General features: G+C 49.5%; 1 protein-coding gene across 11 annotated transcripts in view; it reads left to right on the top strand.

Moving 5' to 3' along the window:
• The window catches only part of AGAP1 (ArfGAP with GTPase domain, ankyrin repeat and PH domain 1), a 523,790-nt gene that overhangs the window by 375,105 nt on the left and 123,940 nt on the right, over positions 1-24,745 (top strand). Inside the window, exon 13 of one of the 11 annotated variants that reach the window (XM_057503398.1) lies at positions 20,938-21,274. The exons of 9 other annotated variants lie outside the window; for them this stretch is intronic. In XM_057503398.1, the coding sequence (XP_057359381.1) occupies positions 20,938-20,969 (32 nt within the window). In that variant the 3' untranslated portion in view covers positions 20,970-21,274. Of the gene's footprint in view, positions 1-20,937; positions 21,275-24,745 lie in introns of those variants that run through there. One more of the 11 variants, XM_057503396.1, reaches the window with a different exon arrangement.

The raw sequence follows: 24,745 nt of genomic DNA, 5'->3' as shown, positions 1-24,745 counted from the left end.
ATATGGATGAATAGTATTAAGAAGAAGAAGAACTGATGTTTATCGGGGCTTCCTGTGGATGATCTCATTTGATGCTCAGGAAGTAGGTACAGTTGTTATCTGTTTATGATGGGGAGACTGACGCAGAAGGGTTAGATCCTGCTTATGCAGAGACCCCCCCCTGGTAAGGGCCAGGTTGCAAACTCAGGTGGCTTGATTCCAAGCCTTGGCTCCGTGATGGCGCTTCTCAAGATGTGCTTCCCGACCAGCAGCAGCCCCCCTGTCCCCAGGGACTGGTTAGAAATGCAAACCCTTAGAGTCCATCCCAGACACACCGACTCAGAAGCTCAGGGGTGGGGCCCAGCACCCTGTGTGTTAACAAGCCCTCTCAGAATTATGTTGCATTTTGAAGTTTGAAAACCACCACGCTAAACCCTTGCTTCTAAAAGTGTGGTCCGTGGACCAAGAGGCATCTGACAGCCCCTGGGAGTTGGCTAGAAATGCAGAGTTCCAGGCTCCACCGAGACTTCCCAGATCCAAGCTGCATGTTGCCAAGCTCCCTGGGTGATGCAGATGCGCCTGGATGTTGAGCAGCCCCATTAGCCTGAGGTGAGGGCAACATCGCAGCCCCCTTCTGGTAAGCACCATCCTTGCCCTTAGCGGTTCAGCCAGCAGCCAGACCCAAAGCAGTTTTTAATGAACATCAGGCCCAGGATCAGACAGCAACCTCAGGAAAACGCATTTGTGAGTGGGTTTCCAGACCTCAGCTTAGGCATCAGCATTCCCTGCCGTGCTCAGAAAATAATCACAAAAGAAACAAACATGATTAAGAGCTTTCTGCCATGCCTTGTCTTTTTAAGTTGCAGTTGATACAAACCCCACCCTCCTTTCTTTTTTTTTAATCATTGTATCTTTTTCCCTAGAGTCTGGTTTGGATGTCAGTCATGAAAAGCATACGCTGTGCTAGCAGCAGGGACAGGAGAAGCTAAGCAGCTTTTGAATCCAAATGCCCATGTGTTGGTGAATATGCCTTCCAGTTGTCACACACACTTATCTTAAACCGTCATAGTAATGATGACACTGGAATTCAGTGTTTCTGTGCCCCCCTGTCCACCCTAAATTAAGACTTTGGATCCAGAGAACTTTTCAAAGTCTTACCCTCTATACATGCAGGTGCCCTGGGGGTTTCTGTCTTTTAAGCAGCTGCAAGCAACTCCTAATTAGATAGATTACTTTGTAGTGTGCAAAAGTACAAAACAGGAGGTTCTGGTTAAATTAAGGGCAGAGAAAAGAAGAATCCATTCTGTGAAATGGAATGCCCCACTGCTTTATGACTATTACTGTTGTAAGGTTTTACATTTAAGTACCTGAGGTTTAAAATTAAATGTCTAATATAATTTGGCGTTGCTAACATGAGACCCGCATCTGCCCTTAGAGGAAACGCAGACAGCTCAGTTCAGGATTGCAAATTGCTGTCTGCTGGCTTGCGAGCAGAGGAGGATTGGACCCCTCTTCCACTAAGCACCACATGCTGCTCGGCGTAATTTTTTAAGTGCAGAAACATATTCATCTTGAGCTTCTGCATTGAAAAAGGCTGTTCCAGCAGTACATGAAAAATTAATTTTTTTACATTTTTTCTCACTCTCCTAAGTGTTTGACAGAAGTAATTTTTGCAGCAAGAGAGAATAAAAACTGGTGGCTGTAAATTCCTGTCCTGGAACCTCTTGTGTAGATTCTTTATGGAGCCGGAATTGATCTACATGTCAGACCCTGTTGTGGTTTGAACTGTTTATCACCGTAATGGCGGTAGTAAGCCTGTGAACACCAACTTATAATCCTGGCTGAAAGAAATTGGTGTTTGCGGTCAATGAAGGGGCAGCTTAGCTTTATTGATAGATTCAGAACAATTATCTCTGCAACAACTATTGGCTGAAGGTTTTCTTGAATCTCATTGGGAGCCTGTAATTTTTTTTTTTTTTGGATTAATCATTTTCTCTCTAGATGATTTTCTCAAGAAGTGTTAGCCAAGGTTTATGTTCCTGTGGGCACCAGGGGCCCTGGGGGGTCATCTGTAGCATACTTAGTCATCTTGCTCCAAGGCAAAATGTGTTTTTAGATGCATCACACCTGTGTCACGGGCCCTGTGCATTTGTCAGCCTGAGTTCCTGAGCATCTCGGCAAGCCAGGTGGGCCCGCCACATGGTCCCCTGCGAGTGCCAGCCTTGGGCTGATAGCCCCAACTGTTGCTGTTGATGTGGCAGCCATGCTTCCTTCCTGCCACCCCCCACCCCCATCCTCTTTACTGTCAGATTGTCTTGATGGCTCCACCCCATCCCTGATTGCTTCATTCCAACAGTTAATCTTCTGCCATACTGGCTGGCCGTCACTGTCAGTATTGCATTGCTTGAAATGACTCTTGAGCATTTCTCTTCAGCCCCACTTCAGCCTGCCTTCCACCAGGCCACCGTACAGCCTTGTCAGCATCAAGTATAAAAACCCTAGCCATCTTTCACTCTTCTACATGGAAGGGTGTGTGTGTGTGTGTGTGTGTGTGTGTGTGTGTGTGTGTGCATACATACATGCACATTTCCTTCTAACCATTTACTCACATCTTCCTACCGACTCTCGAATGATTATCTGATCCTGAATCTAATGCATTTGAGTTTTTGTTAATTTTAAAATATTTTTCCCATTATGAACATGTTTTGCATGCTTATTTTAATGATTGAGGTTGGAAACACAAGTCTCAGCTTTGATAATTGTCTGCAATTTGAGATAGCAGCCAGCATGTGGGTCCTCGCAAAGTTTACAGTCAGCTCATCAATTTTAATTTTTACAGTTTGAGCACTTTTTTTTACCTCCTTGGATTATTCTGACAATTTTAGCATGTGACCAGCAGGTGGTGGTAATGTGACATGACCACTTTGACTAGTAGGATTTTCATGAGGAAGGGAAGGACAACTAAACTCCCCATGTAGACTGCCTTTGTTGTGAACTGCCTCTCTGCCAGGAGCTTGACATCTGACACTCATTTCCTGGGGATCATTATCCCTATTTGACAACTGATGTTCAAAGAGGCTAAAAACCTTAAGACCATACTCTTAATAATTAGCCACAATTAAAACCCAGGTCTTCCCAGTTCCCAAGCCTATAGTTTTCCCCTCTACTATTGTTTCTAAAGGAGGAAGAAATGCTTAATATTAAAACATTGTGCCATTAAAATTGTTATCCTTTTATAAAACTTACTTTCTAAGGAAATATAATACAGATAGACATTTTCCCTTCTCTTAGTCATCCTGAACTTTTCTTTTATCATCAATTCCTCCCAAATCTTGACTGGCACTAAAAACCATTCCCTGGGGTTTGTCATCAACCTTCGGTTTCACTCAGTGTTAAAGGGCCCGTGGGCTCTCATCTCTCAAAGCTGGACACTCCCTGCCTCTGCCGCGCGGTCTGTTCCCCTCACCAGGCTAGTCGGCCTAATTAAAAGGATGACCCTGGTGTTCCCTCTGCTCAGAGCCCTCCTTCCTTTCCCTGCATGTGGCCAAGGAGAAAGCAGAAGCTTCCTAGGGTAACTGGCCACAAGGGGTAAAGGTGTATTTTTTTTTCTCCCAATAAGAGTGTTGCTACTTTGTACTTTGTCTGCTCAGTTCCTTCCTGTCAGCTATTTCTAGCAGCAGACGCTGACCAGGAAATGTTGCCCCCGCTATCAGAACAGCGAGCAGTGGGCTTTGTACCTGAAGGCCAGTAATTCTCATTTTGCCTGGCAGAAGTCTAGAAATCATCGTAAACCTAGACGGTAGGAAAGGATACTGTTGCCAATTGCTGCAGTTCCTTGACCAAGTCCCGTAGCCTCTCTGGCCCTCAGTGTCTTCATCTAGACCAGCGTTTCCCAACCAGCGGTGATTTTGTACCACCTCCACCTCCGCTCCCCCAGGACATTTGGCAAAATGACTGGAGACATTTCGGGTCGTACACCCTAGGGGGCTAGAGGTGCTCCTGGAGCCTAGAGGGTAGAGGCTCCGATGCCGCTAAACAGAACACACAGGACAGCCCCCCACGCAAAGACGATCCTGCCCAGGATGTCAGGAGTGCCAAGGTCAGCAGACCCTGATCTGGACAATGAGGCCCTCACCCCCGGGGTCCCTTCCAACCACCATTGCTATGTCCCACCGTGAATTCAGTAATCCTTCCCAAAGAGGAGGAAGCCTGCTTCCTTTCATAGTTACTGCAGCCAGCACAAGGCAGTGTCTTGTCTATCGCAGGGCTTCTAGCTCAGCTTCTCAGACCCCCCTGCCCCGAGGCAGATGGCATGGGGTGCAGCCCCTTCCACGGCACAGCTGCTGCTCTAAGTGATTATGTCCTCTCTGCTGGCCAGGTACAGGGCCCTGCAAGGTGACGACCACTCTGACCCCCGTCTCAGATAAGGAGACAAGGACAGTCATGCTTACTCAGCAGGCCGATAGCCAAGGCTGGAACCATCTCAGGCTGTGTCTTAACCGCCACACTCGACCACCGCCGAGAGCGCTGTGTGAGGGACACCAGGCCTTGGCTACTGGGTGTGTGTCTGCTGCCTGTGTGAGGGTGTGGGCAGCATACACCGACAGGCGTAATCTTGGCGCCCTCTAGACGTAGAGGCCACGAGGTGGGTTAAGCTAACAAAGTGAAACTGAAGCATCAAAGTCCTGAGTTTAGGTTCAGCAAGCCAATCGGCGCAGATACAGAATGGGGTGCCGAGCCCCGGTGAGGCAGACCTGGGCGTGGCCCCTCTGCACCAACACTCTCCCGGCCTCCTCTGCCCTGAGAATGAGCCCACCCGACGTGCTCGGTTCTGCCCGAACCTCACCAGCCTGCTGGGTTCCTCTGTGGGGACGTGTTTCCAGAAGGACATGGCATTTTGGGAAGCGTCCAAAGCAGTGGAACCCACATGGGCCAGAGAGGGAGTGGGGAGTTGTGGGGGAGGAGGAAAGGGGGGCCTCTGGGGCTGGGGTCTCAGACATGGCTGCGCATCTTCCTCTTGAGATACTTTTTTAAAACACTAGTCCTTGGGGCCGAGGCCTGAAAACGTCTTCCTTGGGCGTGAGCCCTGGGTGCCCCCTGGGTGGTTCTCGGGTGCAGCGGGGGTCGGAATCCCCTCCTCCAGGAGAGCCTGGTGATGCGGTGGGCAGTGACCACAATAAGAACGCTGAGCCTTAGTCCGTCTAGGGAAATGGCGCCGGGGCAGTGGGTCAGAGTTGCAGGAGGGAATTGGGGCAATCTTGGCGTAAGGTAGCCTGAAGGAACGTGATGCAGCGTGAAACTTGGAAGCAGCTATTTTCGGCTTCTCCCTCCCACACCTTTTGCCTTCACCCGACAGCCCTCTTCTTCTCCAGTGAGACGGGCGCCCGCTCCTCTCCCCGTGCCCGGACCTGCTCCTCTCCCTGCGCCCAGAGCTTCGGGGCTGCGGGGCCTGCCCTTGCCTAATGCTGCGCTTCCACCCCTGGACCCGTCGCCTCCTTTCTACAACTGCTTCTGCAGTTCCCCTCTGTCCTCTGTCAGGCCTGCCTGATGGCTGTCGCCCAACTCCGTGGCCTGCAGCCCCCCTCCCTTCCCCAGCCCCCTCCCAGGACAGCTGTCCGTCCCGCCGTCTCCCCTTCCTCACCAGCCACTTGGCCTGTGACCCACCCTGCTCCGCCCTCGCCTGGGCCCAGACCACAGGCCTTGCTGTCCCGGGCTGTGCTTGGTTCCCTTCGTGACCTCCCCAGCGGTGCCGAGCCTGGTTCCCTTTGTAAGCTACTTAATAAACTTAGCAGCAGTGCTGAGCCTGGTTGGCTGTTTCTCTTGCTTGAAACTTTCTTCTGTTGGCTCCTCGGATGACACCCTCTGGGCTCTCCTGCCGTTCTCTGCTGTCCGTCTGAGGCGTCCTCCACCTGACAGTCCAGGTCACTGATGTTGCTCGGGACCCAGCCCAGCCCCCTGGCTGCACTCCCTGCCTCAGTGGGGCCAGCCATCTGTCTACACACGGAAGACGTCCAGGTTCATGTGCCCCGCTTGACCTCTGTTCCACTGAACACGTGCACTCAACTACCTGTGAGAAAGAAGGGCTCCCACTCAGCGTCCTCACAGCAGAACTCCGGGTGTCCTCCTGACGGCTGGCCCTGCAGCTCAGGCCGCATGCGCACCCACTGGCACGGCTCAGCCTCACCCCCATGAAGCAGTTCCCGAGGCTGGGTCTCTCCACCTGGCTGCCCAGAACGCCTGCTGCCTGCCCTCTGACCTGCCTCTCCTCTGTGCCCACTGGGCCCAGCCAGGGCCCTGCCCCATCAGTCCTGGGTCACCTCCTGCCTTTTTTTTGCTTCCCTAAAGTTGCCAGAGTCACCTTCAAATTAAAAACAAATAAAACCTCAGATTGCCACTCTCCCCGCCCCAGCACTGTACTGGCTCCCAGGCCCTTGGAGGGCATTCCTGGCTGGCAAGGCCCCAGCCAGTCTGGCCCCTGTTGCTTCTGTGTCCGGCCTCCCACCCGCCCCTCTGGTCTCCGTCACCGGGGCTGCAGCCCTCTGCTGTGCTCAGACCCGGGTGAGTCACCCGTGCCGCTCAGGGCTCAGCTCCTGCCCATGCACGTCGCCCGAGATGGCCCCTCCGCTCCCCCTTAAGCCTTCCCAGACTTCCCTCTCTTCATGACCTGACGGGACCCAGCTCCCACTGTACCTGCGTGTCTGTCTGTCTCTTGCCCCTTCCCCTTTCTGTTCCCTCGCTGTGCTGTATGGCTTGGAATTATCCCTGCTCATTTTCTCCCTTGTCTTCTCCTGCAAGAACGTGGAGTCCGTGAGCAGACAGGCTCGAGGGTCTTGTCTCCATCCCTCGAGCACCTGCAGCCACACCCCGCACGTCGTCACAGTGCTTGCCGCGGCCCAGGAAACCTGCTGATTTTGCTCATAAGTCAGCGAATGAGCACACCTGGATGGATAGTCACTAGAACGTCCTCAAAGAGGGATGGGCTGTGTGGGGACATAGCACAGTGGGCTTGCAAAAGGAGCTCCAAGGCCTCTGCCAGTTTTAGGTGGTAAAAGTCCCTGAATTTTTAAGATTTTTGAAAAACCAAATGCTTTGCATGGTGCTCCAGAAATGGTTTCCTAACTTGGCACCCCTTTCTTAGAGCACGCTGATCATGACTATATAGTCCATGGCAAAACTGGGTCTCCTACCTTCAGTTACCTCAACTCATTTCAGAATCATAAGTAAATTCAGTGCTAAATTAAGTAGCAATATTCTAGATTAGGTGCATTTCATAGCTGTTCTTAAATTTCATATTTAACTTCATTTATGCCTCAGATATTTAATGACCACTGACTATGGAGCAGGGATTAGAACAGAATTCCTGGGTCCGTGGGAGGGGAAAGGAAAAGAGACAGATAACCAATAAGTAAACAAATGGAAATATATTTTGTCAAGTCATGAGAAGTAAATGAGGATAAGGTGTGGCTGAGACATACACGTCTGTATTCTGAAGTTGAGTCTTGCGTAAATGTGTGAATTGCTAAGTATTTTTCCTACCGAGGGTGTAAAAGCCATTCATTCATTTCAACAAATAACACAGCACTTTGCCATGCACAGTGGTGCCCCCGAGTGTATTTGAAAGTGGCCTAGAGGAGACAGACTGGTTGATTGGGCTGGAAATGCTGGTAAGGATTAGGACTCTGGGGGGGCACATAGGCCTGCCATGCAGAGGGACGGATGTACAAAGGCTGAGGAAGGCAGGATGCGTCTGGGGAGTCTGGGTGGCCAACAAGCTGGCAGGGAGACAGCAGGTAGGAAGGAGGGTCAAAGCCAGGCCATGAAGGAAGAAAAAGCATCCTTAAATGGTCTGGGTGTGGGCCTGGGCAGCTGAGCGCCCCTGCGGTTTTCGGAGAGGAAGGTGGTGTGACTGTGCTAGGGGACTCCTGAGGTGGCGTGGGCTATCATCACGTACGGAGAGACGAGGCACAGATGGGTTAGGGCAGAGTGGAGGGGTGCACACCCAGGCCCCCAGGACTGTACAGGAGGGCCAGTCATCTCCGGGGTGGGGGCTGGCACTGAAACTTGCATTTCTCATCCTCTCAGTATTGTTAGTGACACCATTTCTCAGTAGCCTCAGTGCAACAAATGTGCTACTAACGTAAATTTTTAAAGCTTCCTAAAAATATAGAAGTCTAAAATATTATAAAATTATTTCTATTTTATTAATTTTTTGGTCCCAGCAGTTGTAGCTGCCCTCTTTCAATTTTAGGGTAGAGTTTTGTTTGCTTGTTTTTTAAGATAGCATCATTTACTACCCCAGCATCCAATCACATATACACAGATTACTATAAAAAGATTTGTCCAATATATATGTTGTTTCTCCAGCTAGAAAGAATACTTTATAAGTGATCTTTTGTATTTGCAACAGTAAAACATCTGGTTTTATACCATTGTATAGTTCTATGCAATGTAGGACTTTTTCTCATGGTTTTATACCCCTCTTGGGCCAGACAAATACTCACTTTGCATTCTGTGCTCAGATGTCAGCCTAGGAATCCAGTTGCATAAGAAACTTCAATCACACTCTCTCCCTGGTGTCTGTCATTTATTAGAATAAAATTTAGTTGAATCTTTTTCAATCCCTCCCTTGCTTCCTATTATATAGGATTTATAAATACGAGCCTTAAAAATTTTAAGGCTCCAGGAAGAAAAAGGAGTGTAAGTAAGGGTGAGGAGGTGTGGTTATAAAGGGCAGGTAACTGTGAGATGGTTAGAGGGAGAGAGAGAAGGTGGGTGGGTGGGTGGATGGACAGAAGGATGAACAGACGGATGGATGGGTAGGATAGGATAGGTAGGTAGGTAGTCAAGTAGAGAGACAGACTTGACAGCTCTGTAGTGGTTGATCAGGGTCACCCACAACCCCTCTGTGTATTTCCTCCTTTAGTGTTTGTATTATACTTTGGTTTTGCATTCTTAAACTTGTTTCAATGAATATATCTTTCATTACATCTTTGCTTTATTATCTGACAGATAAGATTATTAACAGAAAGTGATATTAATATTAATTATACAATGATACTAAAAATTTTATATCACGAGGAAACAGATGGTTATTTTAAATGACTTAAAATTTTACTCTCTTATATGGAGAAACATTTTAAACATATTTAGTTATAAATGCTATTTTAATTGCTACATTATTTCTGCAGTGGGGTTTTTAAAATCTTACTACATTTGCAGGGAAATGTTTCTATGTATGTTCCAGAGTCTCTTAAAATGTGTACTTATTTACAGGAAAATAATTATGGTTATATTCACAACACAGTTTGGGGGAGATTAATATCGTTGATAAACCCGTTTGCGGTTCCCACACCTGACCCTCCCAGGTGGCTGTAGTTCAGGAGTTTAGCTCTCACATGGGAGTCGCTCTCCACCACGTTTAGCCAGGTTCACAACCTTCCCAGTTATATTTCTAGAAGGGCACTCTATTTTTCATAGAGTTTGTTAATAAACAGTCCCTTTAGCTGCACTCTGAAATTATAACTGAGATAAACATTACTACTTTAGAAATACTTTCTATGTATAATTAGAAAACAGAATTACTTTCTGTACTTCAAAATTTTAAGCTTCATTTTCCAAGATCGGAAACTCAGCTTTCAACCAGCCGTTGACTCTTGTTCATTTCAGATCAAGCTTTGCACTAAATGCAAAAAGTAAAATTAGCATCTCCCTCTCTGCTGCTTTCCTTTGACATCAAGTTGTCCAGGAAAGCCTGTCTCCACAAATGCCACCTCACCATCTCCGTGTGGGATGATGCCTTTATGGTGGGGGTGTGGAGGGAAATCGAAGTCTGGAGCCACGTCAGGCCCCATCAATCAGAAGGCAGCGGCATGCCCAGCAAGACCCACGGGTCAGGCCCCCAAATGAGATTCGTTCGGCAGCATCCATCCCGGCCACATGTTCTGGAGAAATGAGCACACGTGATACCATCTGAAGCGGTCAGGGTTTGGGTTATTACCTGAGCCAGCACCTGGTTTTTGTACATGACCTCCGTGGGTGCTGGCGAGGCTGTCAGCTCAAGTGTTAGCCACCAGATCACAGTAATACAAGTTCCTGGGCAATTAATTTTTTTTAAAGCTATTATTTGTCCTTTTATACAGTATTCCATTTTTTTCCTTAAAATAGTGCTAATTGGCTCTGTTTCTCAGTTTTTAAATTCTTTGATGTCTAGATTTGTGGGTGATCGATGCACCGGTGTGGGCGTGGGCCAGCCAGTGGGTGTGGTGCCCGCGTGCAGCTAGGGCAGTGCCGTCTCGGGGCTGGTCGTACGCGCTGCGGCCCATTTTAGTAAGCCTGCCTTCTGACTCCTCACGATTTTATAACCATTTCCCTTCATTAATTTTTGCAATAATACTTTGCATTTTTCCCTAATTATAAAACATCCCATTTTAGAAAAAATTTGAAGTGCAGAGAAATTTTTTGCTTAAAAAAAAAACCTCAAAAACTCCTACACTAAGCTTTTAGTTGTGGGGATGTATACATTTCCACTGTGTCTGTGTTCCTTTTTATTTCCAAAACTTGGATTATATCGTAACTGGTTTTATGTATAAATATGTTAAGTTCCCACTCTATCTGAAAACACTCAGAGATTGGAAACTGTCTGTGACCAGCGGTAGGGAATTAGTTAAATATATTGTGGTAAACCCCTACAAGGGGATACCCTACAGCTATGAAAATGCTGCTCCCTACAGAAGAACTTGGAAAGATGTCGGTATGAAGACTAGGTGTCGTTGTCTTGTGAAGGGACCTGAGTACCCCGCATGCGGGATGTCATTCCCGCCCAGGACCTTTTCACCTGCTGTGCTGGGGAGACCCTCCCCATACGAGGACCAGGACTCCATCTAGCTCACCTCTCTGTTTCCAAGGCCTGGAACAGGGTCAGCCTCAGTCAGCTCCTGCCAGTGAACCATCCCTCAAGTTCAGGTCAAGGTATGAACGGTGGAATGTTCGTTTCCCACGGGGAGGCCTTGCCTTAGCACTTCAGGTGTGTTGCTCACCGAGTGCACTGTACAACTCTTCGAGGTAGAACCATTGTCCTCATTTTTAAATGAGAAAACTGAGTCTTAGGGAATTTAAATAACCGGCCCATGGTCACACGGCTGGCAAGGATCATGTATGTGATATGTAGGTACAGCCAGAGCCGTGCGGTGGGCTGGCTGTGTGTGTAAGGGTGCCTGAATGAAAAGAGGGTGGGGAGTACGTGGGGTTTTGACTGTCTTTTCCTCGTTTTCTTTTCAGCTTTCAGTAGTGAAGACATACTGTTTATCTAACAGTGTTTTAAATAAAGTTATTTCAAATATGAATTCTGTAATTAGAAAAAACACAAATTAAGAAGGTGAACATTTGAGAATTTTTACTCACGCTTTATCAGTAGATATATTCAATTTGAAACTATCAAACCAAGAGCAGTGACTCTTCCTGTGGGCTGATAGGAACCATCCTTGACTGGTGAGGACAGAGCTGAGAAGAGCCGAGAAGAGCAAAGGCCGGTGGCATGTGAGGGCTGGGGCAGGGGCAGCCGCGGGAGAGCCAGGACCTGGGAGGGCAAATGGGCCAGTGTCAAACGACAGGCAGAGCGTCAGGGTCCCTGCTCCCACGCTGCCACCTGCCACACCGAGCAATCACTGAATGCTGAGCACCCAGGCGAACCACGGTGGAGCTCTGCAGTGCCCAGGTGTCTGCTGTAGATCAGACATGATTCCAAAAGTAAGTGGAATTACTCACAAACACGGGGTGGCTTCAGGAGGATGAATCACAGCTCCGAGTGGATCACAGTGTCGGGCAGTCAGTGAGCATTCGCACCGGCCCAGACCAGGAGTAAGGCTCCGGCTCCGGGGTTTGCCCAGCCCCTCTTGCCCATGGAAGCCCATCTTGAACAAATAGGCTTGTTTTTGAGAAGTGCCATATGTGAAGTCAGATATAGGCAGGCCTGTACTTTCATACAGAATTTCATTTTTTATTTTTTCCTGGAAACATGTATTAAAGTTGAATTTGTAAGAATTGGAGCTATAACACTTCTAAAGAGGGTGGTTTTTTGGCCGTGCTTTCCCAAAGGCCAGCAAATCTGTAATCATGCCTCATCTCGGCCTTTCCTACCCTCTGCCTCTGTATCGTCATGTTGTTCCCTTTCTTCACAAATGAACAGATGTGCCTAAATACCCCGAGTGTCCACAGCCACCTAGATCTGCTGCTTTGAGCGTGCCTAACGAATTCCATTTTTGCTTCCATTTTGCATTAAGCTTATAAGCACCATGCTCTGTCACTAGTATCATCATCTTTTTTCCATTTTCTACTCATATTCATAAAATAAGTACAAAACACACTTAGTTGCCCCAGCTGCATAGACAGTGTGGGAGAGCAGAGTCAGCCCCAGCCACACTGCATCTCCCTTGGGACGTGCTTGTCCCTCAGACAACGGTTCTCAAAGTCAGGGTCTTGGTTCGTGCAGAAGGAAAAGCTCTGTTAGAAAAGGTGGAGACACCTTCACTGTCCTGAGACCTAGAATTACAAAACTCCCTTGAACTTCATGGAGGAAAATGCACACACCCATCTCTTCCTTTGCCATGTTCAGAGCCAGGGCATCGGAGAGGACATTCAATAGCACGGAAGCTGCTCCCGCAAGTCCTTCCCCGCTGGGAGACAGTGACGTTTCCAGTAAAAGCCGGTCTGGCTCAGGACACACCTGCACTGGAGTTTGAGACCGTGGCAATGAGTGTGAGCATCTAGCCCCAGGGGGCCTGTGCAGACCTGGAGTGGGAGGCCTCCTCCATCTCACCAGAGTGCCTGGAAAGCCCTCCTTCCTGCCAGTGGCAGTTTCCTCCACCCAGCAAGCGACGGAATCCCAAAGGCGTGCAGGGACAGCCGGCCAGGGCTGAACCGGAGGATGTCTCAGGGTGGGCGGGCAGGGGGACTGGCAAGAGCAAATTCAGGAGAACATGATGAGCAGTCAGGTCCCTGGGCAGGAGTGGGGAGGAAAGAGGGAAGAACGATTCCTGTGGAATGGGGCTGGCAGAGCGGGGAGGCAGGGCAGAGGCCCACATCCTGGCTCGGGCGGCCGCTGGGTAGTCAAGCCTTTGAACGTCCTCCCAGGGGGTAAAGGCAGCAGTAGGGCAGCATAGGAATGAGCAGTTCTTTGATGAATAGCGAGCAGCGATTCCACTTCCCACACTGGGGCCTGGCACCCTCTGCTGACCCTTCCAGTAGCCACAGGGGGCCAGGCTTCTGCTTAAGGAAAAAGAGAAAAATGTCAGTTATTATGTTTGGGCACACAGTCTTATCTTTCATTTTATTTTACAGCAATTTCCCCAAAGATCAGCCATAGTTTCTGAACTATATTGACAACATTTTAGCCATGATGAAATGCTTTCAATTCCAAGCAAATCCAACTCAGGATCTCCAAACACTGTGTTTTATTGTATTGTATTGCATTGCATTTTAGTTTTACCAGGCCAGAGCCAAAATTCCAAGACAGGGGTGGAGGTAATATGATAGAAGTATTGTGGTGCTGGAGTCAGTTATTTTTCAAAAAGGAATGTTCTAGAATTAATGTGGAATTAAGTACTTTTTATCTGAATTAAGCTTAATCGTAGGGCTTAAACTCTGCCATTAATTTCAGAGATTACACTCTTATTTTTCATTTTCATGGAAAGACAAAAAAAGAGCTACTACATTGGGCCAATATTCCTAAACTATTGAAAAGGGCTATGCTTTAAAAATTTCAAAAATGAAATGACCTTTGGTCCGCAATTTTGAATGAAGATATGATTCATGGTGTCTTCCTCTGTGGGGTGACTGGTGGAGACAGTTATCCCAAGTATATTTGTTAGATTTTCAGTCAAGTTAAAATTAGCTGTCATGTTGCAAACTTTTCCTGTGTTTACCAGTGCCAGGCTTGGTTTTTGATTTGAGATAGTCATGAGATTAAAGCATAGAACACAAAACTTTAGGGCAGGCTTTCAGAGGGGCTTTTCCATTCCCATGAAACCTCTTACTTGCCCAAAGCTTCATAATCATGATTATTAGATTTCCTTGGAACTTTTCTTTTTGGTCATTTTTGGAAATGATCACCTATGTTAACAGCTGTGCTGGGAAACACGTTTCAACTGGGATTGTCCCAGGCACAGCGGGGTGGAAGTCACCCTAGTTAAGGTGGCTCGGCCTTTCTTCCACGTGGGTACCACCCATGGGAATTACTCGTTTTGGTGCCAGTACAGAGTCAAGGACATCCTCAGATCCTATATGGCCAGAATCTTGGGCTTCAGATGCTCACGTAACACCACACAGCCAGTCCGTTCGTGGACTGGACAGTTTTTACACCAATCAGAACTTAGAACCTGCCAGTTGTAGGAAACTGTCAGGCTCCTCTGCAGGGAGAAATCTTAACTACAGATTTTGGGTGGAAAGCAAAATAGTGCTCCTTTATTCATTTGCCATCTGTTGTGGGGGACCCTCTGTCATCCTACCTGCTACGTATTTGTGACCTGGTAAATATTTTAAATACAGTTCTCTAGTAGCGCACTCAAAAATGGAAGGTCATTAGCCTCGTCTTCTCATTGACACCACACCAGATGTATTCCACTGTTTGGTGTACAGATGACCCAATGCCTGATTTCTTCTTTCAAACGATGTTCTGTAGCATCATTCACCTGCCGCTAGTTAGAGACCTGGGCGGCTTGGTGATACCGAGTTCTCAGACAGAGGGGGCTCGGTAGAGGTTAACCCCAGCCTTGGAATCTGCATAAAGTACACAGCACAGTCATTAGTCATATGCAGCAAATCAGCAAAATCCTTAAACAGCAGGAAAGCGAAATACTCTTTTCAGTGCCTGTTTAGGTCATCTCACACTTAAAAGAAAATACTCCTAGGACAAATCCTCACATGTAAATATGGGGACTTTTCCTGCCTATATTTCTATCAAAAACGTTTATTTTGTTAAAAGGTTCTACAGGTATAAACAGGCACCCAGAACTGCTCATGTGGCAAAATTAAATGTGTTTGAGTACCCCTTGCGCCCACACATCCATGTGTAGCAGTATAGAATTACAATTAGATTAGTCTGCTATGACTTTGCCATGTGACTTGTATGTCCTTCAAACCCCTAGTGACTTACTATGTCTCCACTATTTCCCCAGCATCTGAAACAGTGCCACCCCCACCCCCAACGCCCTGCAGAGCAGGCGCTGGATAGCGTTTTGTAGAGTCAGTAAATACCCCATCTTTGCACACACACATGCACACTGTCCTGAGTAGAGAGTCACGGTCGTGCTTTTCTAAGTGATGAGCGTCGTCCCCTGTGGTCCTGAGTGGTTGCTGGGTGCCCTCCTTCAGCTCCAGGCCTTTCTGTGCGAGACCCACTGTGGGTGGATTGCCAGTGGGACCCAACCCTTCAGAGCTTCCCGAGGGCCCGAGGGGTACAAGAAGGGAGTCCTGCTGAGAAACCTCAAGCCCAGTGACTGGGGCTATTGTTCAGGGCCCAGGTGTGGCGGAAAGGAATGGGCTTTCTGAGACTTGGGGGCCTCTCTTTCAAGTGGCTGGGCCTTCCGTTTGAGGCACCTGATACCACGGGGCTGTCACTCACCTCTAGACTGCGGCGTGCCACCCACCGTCAGTAAAGACTTGGGAACCACGAGGGTCCCTTTTCATAATCAAGCCTCCTGTCCCAGGGTGTAGGCGAGAGGAGTGAAATTACACAGAACAGGAAGTTTTTCAAGTATTGTTTTAAGTACTGACAACATATTATTTCTGTGACTTTGTACAAATTACTGTTTGATTTCATACCCCCCCTAAAAACAAAAACCACCATTGACTTCAAGCAACAGAATGTTATGTGTGATGCCCAAGGGAAATGCAAATCTTTCTTAAAAGATGATAACATGATAACATGATAACATTTATCATCTTCATATGGTAATTTTATTCTTCATAGTACTCAAAACTGTAAGGATGTTTAGTACAGAGTTTTTGTTTTGTTTTGTTTTTGTTTTTTTTAGATAATTATTTTTTATTGAAGGGTAGTTGACACACAGTATTACATTACATTAGTTTCAGGTGTACAACACAGTGATTCAACATTTATATACATGATAATTCTAAGTACCAGCTATCACCATACCAAGTTGTTACAATATTTTGACTATATTCCTTATGCTATACATTACATCCCGGTTGCTTATTTATTTTACAATTGGAAGTCTTAGTACAGAGTTTTGAGCTAGATGTAAATAATATTTAAAACTTCTAGATCTTGAATATACAGTGATAGATAGGCTGGATTTTCGTTCCCTCTGGCATTCAGAGACTGGTCAGACTCGCTGTCTTTCTCTTTGCCCTGCAATCTGTGTCTTGACGTGCTCGTTTTAAAAGACCCTTTCACGGGTACCTATTTCTGGTGTTCACAGCCCACTGACTACTGGACACACAAAGAAGTTAAAAATCAGAGGCACAGTGCCACCTGAGGGAAGCACACACAGAGCAAATCACCGCGCCCAGCACGAAGGAGAGGGGAGCAGTGCTGTGAGGGGCTGCCTGCACTCTGGGCGCCGGGGAGGGTCATCTGCAGGGTCTGGTAGCTGCCTGCCATTGGCCCTGGGACCTGCCCAGCTTAACCGTGACATGCTGAACAGAAGTCCCCCAAGCGCCTCTCTCGTGGTCACCAAACATTGCTCCCTAAATGTGTACCATCTTCCTCTGGCTTTGGTGATGTGTTTTCTGTGTCGCAGTTCTCTCTGTTGAGGGTCCTCAGTTTCCATTTGTCAGACGATTGTTTTAAAGAGCCTGATTGCCCTTTGTGGCTGTGGGTACCAGGTTTTCAGGATTAAGGGAGGCTAAAAGCACGCCAGTGACTCCCGCCGAGATGCTTTGTTTTCATCCATAGCACTTGACCACCATCCCTCTCATGTGTGGGAGTGTGTGTCTTTGTGTATGTGTGTTGATACTACTCCCACTGGCATGGAAGCCGTTGAGGATGGGAGCTCTGTTTTATTTCTGTTGTTAGAACTCTAGAGAGCCCCGCCCTGGTGAGTGGTGTGCCTGGCAGTGGGTCTTGGGCATGCCCAGCGCACAGCTGGAGCCCGTATGGCCATGCATCCTCTTGGACTGGTGTGAGGTGGGTGAGGAAGGGCCGAGTAGGTGGCCCAGAGCTGGCGGCCTGTGCAGCACAGCCAGGGGTGGGGGGTTGGGAGGCGAGGAGAAGGTAGGGCATGGCAGGCCGAGGGCAGGCATTCGCAAGGGCTGTTTTGCCCATTTACATGTGAAGAAATTAAGGTTAAAGATACGAATTATCCACAGTCACATAGCAAGGTGCCAGGCTTTTGAGCCGCCCTTCTGATTCCACAGCTGTGCTGCTGGCATGGGACCCACCGCATGGTTCCCCCTCTGCCCTCAGTCTCCTCCTCTCTCAGCCACTTGACACTGGCCATGCATCCTGATGACCATGGACCTTATCAGGAGGTGGGCAGTGTAGGAGCTGAGATGGGAACCAGCCCACAGAGTATCCAAGCTTTAAGGACTTGGTTTGGATGGAGCATGGACCTTTGGAAGGGCTAGGCAGCCTGTATCCAGAGCCCCACAAGTACCCATCATTTTCTTACCAACACCTTGAAATCTGCCCTAATGTAATAATTACAGGTATTAAAAATATGTGCAAAAGTCTGGCTATATGGTTAAAAATTTTGAAATCCATCTAAGCAGTAGGGAAATAATTAAGCTAAGGCTCACTCTGCTCTTTGTAATGTTTTCTATAGAAATGAATCCAGTTATTTACCTTTTTGACATTTGACCCTGGAGCAATGGAATATGTCACAACCAAATTACCTCCTTTTTTAGTGTGGGCTTCTGTACAGTAGGTTTCCTTAGAGCTGGGGCACCATCGCTGTACTTTTTGAAACCACATGATGTCAGCAGATTAAGAGCAGGGATATGTCGTGACGAAGTAGCCTTGTTTTCATGTACTTCTGTATCTTGAACATTGAACCAGCTGAACGTGTTCAGGACCCTGGACAAAGCCCTCCGTGGGCTGCCTAACTAACGCGAGCCCCCAGCCCCAGAGAGGACACATTCTTCTCCAGCAGTTGGTAATTTGACTCCCTGAGACTTTTAATAGAAACAGCTAAGTTTCTAAAGGCAGGAAATTTACATTATCAAAGAGGAACCATACACTTAATTAACTTCTCCATTTAATTGAGTTTTCTTCTGGACTTGCTCAGCTTTTCCCCAGCCGGCTCTGCCGTGGAGCCTCCCACATGAAGCAGAATCTCTCTGTAATTTAGCAGCCCTAAGCACCAAACTCGAGAAATGGTTGTGGCCGATTATGTAAAAAGAGATAAGGCTTGAGAGAAACAGGAATCTCTTGAAACGACTTCATTTCCACCTAACAGTACTGCTCAGAACACCTGTACATTTTTCAGAGTACACTGGATCAGTTTAAACTTGGGGCAGCTTGCGTTCAGCTAAAAATAAACTGGAGAGCAGTTTGTTTTTGACCCCTAAATATAAAAGCCTGACCTGCCTTCCCTGCTACGTTCCTTCGTGGAGTGATTCCACACCGACTGCCTCAGACTCTCGGCCTCACGTGACTGTTGTATGTTCTCCCGTTGATCCCCCAAGTCAGCTGTTAGTATTGAGTGCAGACGGGCCACTGGCGTGTGGAAACACTAAAGGGGCTGGAGGAACAGTTCACTTTGCAAAGCCTGTGAACCAGGGAAGAGGGACAGATGATGGCAGTAGGCACAGAGAGGACCGTGTGTACCGAGGGGTTGGAGAGTCGAGTGGGCCTCCAGGAGGAAGAGGACATAAACTTGAGGGCAAAAGGTGGGGCCACCCATGGGCATGTGCTCTACACCAGGGGACAAGGAGGGCACTGGCATAGCACCCTCAGAGGACAAAGCCAGGTCCTGGCAGGTGGCTGGAGTCCCCACCCACCACTCCGCTTTGTGGCCCAAGTCCTGTGAATGGCCTTCAGCGTCCATTTCTGAGTGTCCCCCAGCCCCCCGTGCTGATCCCCAGCTCTGACACCATCCCTCCATCTTGCTGGGCTGTCCAGTTGACTTTTTCTTACTTATTTGGTTGCCTTGTAGCTTTTAATACCACCACGTCCCCCACTTTTTTAAATAGCTTCATTGAGCTAAAACTTCCCTGACATACGCTTCACCCACTTAAAGTGTACCATTCAGTAGCTTAAACATACTCACAGATACGTGCAACCATCACTAAGTCAATTTTAGAACATTTCCATCTCCTCAGAAAGGAAGCCTGTGCTTTTTTTTCTTAGTGATCAGAATTCGTGCTTTTTTAAAAAAATCATATAAACAAATTGGAGTAAGGGCTTCATGTAAATGAAGGTCAATTCCAATTTTTCCAGCTTGGTTTACAGAGACATCTTGCTGTAACTGAACATGGCCCAGGTAGGAAATGAATAGTTCTCCCCCACATTTCGTCTTGTCCTTGCCCCTCCCTTTGTGTCCCTTTCCTCCCCACTTTTATAACTCAGTCGAACACCGTGTCATCTCTTCCTTTCCCCCGCACCTGTCATCTTCCTGACCCCCCGTTGCGTCCCCACTGCCCCTTCCTCTGACACCGTGTACCTCTGTGTGAGCGCCGTGAGCGGCAAAGGGAACCGGACAATATCCCGGCCTCTGAAACATCTTCAGAGATTGGGATTCAAGTAAACCTCCTCCTGTTGAGAGCTCCTGTCAAAGGCACGGTGAGAAGGGCGAGGGTTTGAACTGCACTTCACACTCACCTTTCAACAGAGGCTCAGTGTTGTGATTTCCTTAGATGGCACAGGTGGCCTGTTCTTTATTTACCAGCCTGCACATCTCTCTGAGCTTCAGAAAGAACAGAGTCCTTATTAAAGATCCAAATTAGCTTTATATTGTTGGCCTTGTTTCGAAGGAACTGTGGTTTAATTCCCCGGCTCCTGCAATGAACTTCATTTTGAGTTTGTAGAAGGCCTCCACAGATTGCCCCACCCCACACTGGCAAATAGCCCTGTCTTTGATCATTTTGAATTCAATATCAAAAAAAGAAATAAAGATTGTTAGTTACATGTTGTTCCTACTACTGCCCCATGAGTAAGCTCAGGTATATGTGAAAGTGAGAAAATGAGAAAAAGGAGGGCCAACATGGTACACCTGACTTTACCTCTCTCCCTTTCTTTTTGTAGAGACACATGTTTCTTATGAACATGCATTTTAAAGCATTTCGTGTCTTTCATCGACACATAGGAAATCACCAGTCAGCCAGCCCTCAGGGCATTAGCAACAACTCCAGGTAGTGTGGACGGCTCCCTGCAGCCACTCATTGGTGTCCCCTCTCCAAATCCAGCCCGCTAGCAAAGAATAGTGGGGAGGCGGCCTTCCAGAAGGTCCGCTGCTCCCTGAACTATAGACTCCAGAGCCTGGGGAGGGCCTGACCTCCGACCTCGGCGGGGACTGGGGACGTGCACTGGGAAGGCCATGGCAGCAGTAACCGCAGTAGTTGCGGTGTTAATGGTCACAGGGCTGCAGAAGGCCACCTCCCCGGGGACGGCAGCAGCAGGGCCATGGGAATCACATGCCCGGAGGAGCTAGGGGCTGTTTGAATATCAACCGGGAAATCAGAAACCTGCCCGCACACCTGGCAATGATGGCTATCACTGAGGCAAGCTCTCTGCAACAGTTCATCAAAAATGGCCCAGCTAATGATCGGCTGGGCAGATAATCGGAGGAGAGTTAATTGTAAGGTTCGATATGGCATCTTGTCAGCAGAGATAAGTTGTCACGTTTTCCACTTGAGCTGAAACTAAATGATTGTAAAATAAGTTATGAGTGTCCTTGGGCCTGTCTGCCGGAATGATAGCTAAGAATACATTCCTGGCCCATCAGTCTCAAGCAGGCTGCTTGATATTTATGCGAACGGAATGTTATTTTATTCTCCCTCTAGTCATGCTTGTCAGCTCTCCGAGTGAAAAGTGAAACTCTTCTTTGACTCATACTTCACATCCCGAAGCCTGGAGAGACTGCAGATTGTTATCATTATCGCTCGTGTTATATATTTTTGGGGTGTGTGTCATGCATTGATGCCCGATTGGGAAGAACTAATGGCTGACAGCACTGGGGACAGCAGTGGACCAGCCCATCCCGGGTCTGCGCTGCACGGCCGGGCCGCACCGGCCCCCGTCAGCCGGCTTGGGGCTGGAGCAGTGAGCCACTTGCTCTTTTACTTGCTGTGCCTTCTTCTCTCACCTCTCCCCTCCCATATTTAACTCTGCTGACGGTTGTCATCTGCCCTGTATTGGATACAAAATAAAACGCATTGTTTGCATTCAGCCAGGAGGAGCAGAGTGCGTCTCTGGGCTGCAGTTGGAGCTCATCTACAGTGTCTGAGGCTGGGCGTTTGGGGCCTCTTCCCTTTCAGGGATACCTTGTGAGGCCAGAGGAGTTGTTGGTAATGGAGAAGCACAGCATGGAAGCCTAGTACGTTCTGATTGCTCATATTTTAAACCAGGGCAGTGTTAAGCAGCTTCTCTTGAAAGGGAGCTCTCAAGATCTGGAAGCCGGGGCACGGGTACACTGGCCCCAGAGCTCAGAGCCCAGGGGACTGTCTGCCTAGACGCTGCAGCTTTCTCCACGGGCCCCCAGCCCTAAGAACAGTCACAGCGCCCCAGAGGCCTGTCGCCTGCAGTGGCCTCGCTGAGCAGCCCTGCCCCTCCCTGACAGCCCTCTCTGGGCCGTGGCCACGGTCCCTCTGCCCCCACCAGGCTTCCCCGCAGCCAGGCAGCCTGGCCCTGGCGCACAGAGAGCTGCCTCGTGCTGGAGAGGTGCGTCCTTCAGCAGCAGCCCGCCCTCCCCTAGCCTGACACTCCTAAGCCCCCCTACCCCCACTGGCCCCAGCACAGCGGTTTCTCCAGGTGGTCATGTGCCTACCCCCCTCGCCCAGCCCCCAGACACCCAGCCTCTAAGGTTACGGGGCTGTTACTTGGCCTTCCCTTCAGCAAGAAACTTGGAATCAAATTCCCAGGGCCTGGGCTGGAGGAGGTTGGAGCACCGACATGGGCCGACAGAGCCGGGGGCTCCACCTTCCCCTGCAGGTGACCTGGAAGGCCACCGTCCCAGCTCGTCATCTCTACACTGGGGCACGGGTGGCTCTCCGGTGGGACCTCGGCCCTCTGAGCAGCAGATGAGGCGGTGGGCCGGAAATGCTCCGTGGATTCTGTATCTGGGGAGGAATTTATGGGCTTACAAATACTGATCCTGCTTCCTGTTTTCCTTAGGCAACCCTCCGTCATCTTAAAGCCCACCTCGCCCCTCCCTGCAGTGGCCAGGTCCTGGCTCAGGTATTTCATTCTCTTCCCCACCCACCAACCCTGATCCCGGGCCTCCATGGGTACCTTGCCTCCCTGTCACTCCCATTCTCTGGTCCTGGTGGCCTAAGCACGGGCCCCAGAGTCACGTTTCTGTTTCTCAGGGCTGCCGTAGGTGAAGGTGGGCATGCAGGCAGTCTCTCACCGCACTCCTCTCTGCATGTAGGTGTCACTTCTGTTTACGTACGTTTATATCCATGCAGTCGACACACTCGCCATAGATATAATTCCCGTCTTTATCCTCTGGTCAAGTAGCATGGCCCAAGAAAGATAGTCTTCCATGGAGGCATCAAGCAAGAAATTGGACAGGCATTCCTTCACTCATTAGAAACCTGCTCCAAGGCGTGGGGATTTGGGCCCTTTGTTCTTAGATGTACCCCAGGTGCCGAGCCCACTGCCGCATACGGCACTCCGGAGCTGTGTGTGGTGGGCATAACATGTCCTTCCAGGAAGTACTTTTGCAGTATAATTAGACGTTGTTCATGGTCTTCGCTGGCCACCTAAAGAGGTTCCAGGCCATTGTAAACTTGCAGGACTGTAGTCTGACACAGACGCTTGCTTGTGGTTAGTTTCAAAACTCAATTGCAGAGTTGGTGACCCATCTCATTGTACCCGGAGAGCAGCCCCTGCACCCGTGTAAGCCCCTTCACAGAGATCGACTCCGTATAAAACTGAATTCCTCAAGTGCACGTGGGTCCCCATTATTCACCCCAGGTGTGCTCCAGGCTGTGTGCCAGGGAAGAGGCAGGACCACGTCCCTGCCTGCATAAAGCCTGTGCCCACAGGGCAGGTGTCCGCACAGCGAGGAAACAAACACGTGGGCGGGGTCGTGCCGCCACGTGGTGAGTGCCACCCTGCGAATGAGGCAGCCCTCTCCAGCTCTCCTTTGGCTTCTGGGACCCAGAGCGTCCTGGTTTCCCTCCCGCCTGACTAGCGCAGAGCCTCTCCGTGGCTTCCCGGCAGGAGGGAGCAGCGAGCAGTGTGGGCTGGTGGCCCAGCCTGGCCTGATACATGGGACCCATCCTCTGCTGAGGCTGCGAGGGGCGCCGGTGGCCCCCACGAGGGCACATCAGTGGCTGGTGGGGCAGGAGCATGGCCGGAGTGGGGCCGGGGGACAGCGCGACCAGACCCGGGGCCAGGCGGGGATTCCGGCTGCAGGGAGCCGGGCTCTAAAAGAGCAGAAGTCAGGTGGTGGCTGGGTGTGAGAGGGCTTTGTCAGGCGGGAAGGACGGCAAAGGGGGCGTGGATTGGGGCGAGCACGTGTGAAATGTGGAGGCAAAGCCACTCCATAAACAAAATGGGGCAGCGTCAGTTCCTGGGGCCCCAGAGTTGGTGGGGATTGGGGACAGGAAGGAGGTGCTCCCCTCTGATGGCTGCTGCTTGGTTTTTTGTTGCTAGTGAAATGAAAAACGAGGTGCTTGGGGTTTGGGACAGTGGAGCTGAGGTGTGGGGTGCTTGAGGGGAGAGGGGAAGGTGTGAGGTGAGGGGGCGGGGTGAGCTGCTGCCTGCCTGGTGGGGAGCCCAGGATGGGCCCTGGAGCCCGCTGAGAGGGCAGACGCTCCCAGGGGGCCAGAGCTGAAGGAGATGAGTGGTCTGCAAGCAGCAGCCGGGGGCAGGGAGGGTTCCTAGCCCCCCCCCGTGTGCATTGCGGTGTTTGGGGACAAGAGTGACGTGGCGTCCTGGGGCAGTGCGCCCCCGGGGGAGAGCCGGGTCCATGATGCGGTCCCTGTGTGAGGGAGTTGCACAACGGACCGTAATTCCAGAGGACTGTGAGCGGTTATGAGAATGGGAGATTGATTCCGATTCTGCAGGTTTCCCGCTGCTGACGTTCCGGAGCAGACGGGCCTGTCCCGTGCGTCGCAGGGTATCTGTCCGCTTCTCTGGCCGACCCACCCAGTGCCTGTAGCACTGCCACACCTCTCAATCTGACACACAAAAATGTCTCCAGACTTTGCCACAGGGCCCTGGGCAAGGGTTCCCAATTGCAAACCAGTAGATTAGTGGAAATACGGGCCACACAGGGAGAGATGCCCAGGTGTTGAAGGATGCCCAAGAAGAAGGCTGGAAAGGAGCCGATGGGATTGGCTCTGACAGCCCCTTAGGGGAAGGTGGGTGCCATTACTTCCAGGTATTTCCTTCTTAACATTGCCACTTAATACTTGCTCGAGTGCTCCAGGAATTCCTTCCTAGATTAGAAATATTACAAGATACTCAGAAACTTGCAAATGAGCTTGCCGTGTCCCTGCCTTTGGGAAAAGTTTTCTGCATCTGGAAGGAAGGGGAGACCCTAGAACAGACACACGTCTTTTGGTTTCTAGAAAGGTGAACTCAGATACACAAGTGAGCCTAAGGTCAGTCCCAGGTAGATCTCTAGATTAGATGTTTAAA

This window comes from Manis pentadactyla, chromosome 6 (assembly GCF_030020395.1).
Source record: "Manis pentadactyla isolate mManPen7 chromosome 6, mManPen7.hap1, whole genome shotgun sequence".
In the NCBI taxonomy this organism is placed as follows: domain Eukaryota; kingdom Metazoa; phylum Chordata; class Mammalia; order Pholidota; family Manidae; genus Manis; species Manis pentadactyla.
This window is presented reverse-complemented; position numbering and strand designations above follow the sequence as displayed.